The sequence below is a fragment of the Anopheles arabiensis genome, chromosome 2, assembly GCF_016920715.1.
Source record: "Anopheles arabiensis isolate DONGOLA chromosome 2, AaraD3, whole genome shotgun sequence".
Taxonomy (NCBI): domain Eukaryota; kingdom Metazoa; phylum Arthropoda; class Insecta; order Diptera; family Culicidae; genus Anopheles; species Anopheles arabiensis.
The window spans coordinates 56,524,091-56,526,080 of NC_053517.1; the positions used below are offsets into that span (position 1 = coordinate 56,524,091).

The following is a 1,990-nucleotide window of genomic DNA, read 5'->3' on the forward strand; positions in this document are numbered from 1 at the left end:
ACCGATTCTTTCTACCCAGAGATCAATTAAACGTTTTTTAGCCGAATTTTGAATGGTATAATTTATTACTATTTCGCAAGGTGGCGCTAAAAAATCACGTGCGTATGCTCGGGTGCGCGAAGGAATCTGCCCGTCATCCTGCTGCTCCGGTCATTCCCCCTAAGGGCTTCGGCTCGTGCCGTCGCTGGTCGGTTTTCGATAAACCGATTAATTTCGAAGCGACCGACAGCGCCATCTATCGCGTGACCCGTGCAAGGAGGCTTTTGCATCTAAATTGACGGTTGACGGCGTCAACACTGGCCCCCAGTGTTTGTAAACATTGCAAACACTTTCATGCGGATACGTCAATTACTGCTATCTTGACAGCCGGCCTTTCGATTATTTTTCCGGATGCCGTTTGCACGTGTACTCGTCTGACCGCGCCGTCTCTCGATACGATGGCTCGAACTACGCGTCCCTTTGGCCAGCATCCGCGCGGGAGTGTTTCGTCAACGATTAGCACCACGTCGCCCACCGTAATAGGTTTCACGGTGTCAAACCACTTGGTCCGCTTGGTAAGAGTGGGCAGGTAGCACGACACCCACTTTCGCCAGAAGATATCGGCGTACACCTGTGACGTCTTCCAGGTGTTTTTTATAGACTCGGCCGACACATCGTAGCTGGTTATCGGCTTGGCCCCGCACGAGGATCCGAGAAGGAAGTGGTTTGGCGTAAGTGGGGAGTCCTCTTCACGATCAACCGGAACATCTGTAAGAGGACGAGAATTGATGATAAATTCAACTTCCATCAACCAACTGTTGAACACCGCATCTGATGGATGTTTGGTAAACTGAATGTTTGCCAATGTTTTCTTCACCGATTGTACGAGCCGCTCCCAGGCACCTCCAAAATGCGGTGCTCCTGGCGGATTGAAGGTCCACTTTACGCTGGTGAGGTTCAGCTCCTCGACGATCTTACTCATGTTTATATCTTTTAGCCCTTCCTGGAGTTCCCGATTGGCGCCGACGAAGTTGGTACCCCGGTCAGATACTATCTCGTTTGGTGTTCCTCGGCGAGCTATGAAGTTGCGGAGGGCGAGGATGCAGGAACTAGTGGACAGTGTATGCGCGACTTCAATGTGTATCGCCCGCACCACCAGACAGGTAAAGAGAACTCCCCATCTTTTCTCCGTTTTCCTACCGTTTACTACCGTGAACGGTCCAAAATAGTCCACTCCGGTAAAGGTGAAGGGTCGAGTGCAGGGCGACAAGCGGCATTCCGGTAGTTCTCCCATCATCGGTACATTCGGTTTCGCCTTTTTTATTCGGCATAGCTGGCACCTAGCCCGCACTCGACCACACGCTGCTCTTAGTGCGGGAATATCGTACCGTTGGCGAACTTCATTTATTAGGACAAGGTGGTTCGCGTGTCGATATTTTCGGTGGTAGAAATCGATGATCAGGTCCGTGACGACATTAGCTTTGGGCAGGATCACCGGACGTTTTGTATCTTCGCTAATGAATGAGCACGCGTCGATTCTACCTTTGACCCTAAGGACACCATCTCGATCCATGTAGGGGCTTCTTTTGCGCAGCGGACTAGAGCGATGAACGAAAAGTGTGGGCTCGGCGTTGTCTCTGGCTTTATGAAGGATGCGGTATTCTTCCGGATATACCATCTGTTGCACCTCTCGCAATATACTTCTCTCCGTCTGCTGCAGTTCTGCGATGCTTAGGGGACCGAACGATCGTCCATCCTTTTGACTTTTGGGCACCTTGCAGTTGTTGATGAAACGCCACACGTATCCCATAGCGTTTTTTAGTTTAAGCCATCGCGAAAATCGTTCCGCTTCGAACACCGGCACCTTGACGACATGATTGCAAACAGTTTTTCGAATCTCCTCGTTTGTTGTTCGCTCGCTCATGGTCAGTTTAGGCCATTCCGACTCTGGTTGGCTAAGAAAGGATGGTCCTGTAAACCAGTCGCTGCTTGTGAGATGGTGGCCAAGTTT

The 1,990-nt window shown here is 50.8% G+C and overlaps 1 protein-coding gene across 1 annotated transcript; it reads right to left on the bottom strand.

The window, feature by feature from the left end:
- Positions 1 to 331: 331 nt before the first annotated feature.
- Positions 332 to 1,789, bottom strand: LOC120908540. The gene has a single exon (XM_040319675.1). The coding sequence runs from the start codon at positions 1,787 to 1,789 to the stop codon at positions 332 to 334; it is 1,458 nt and encodes a 485-aa protein (XP_040175609.1).
- Between the last annotated feature and the right edge of the window lie 201 nt (positions 1,790 to 1,990).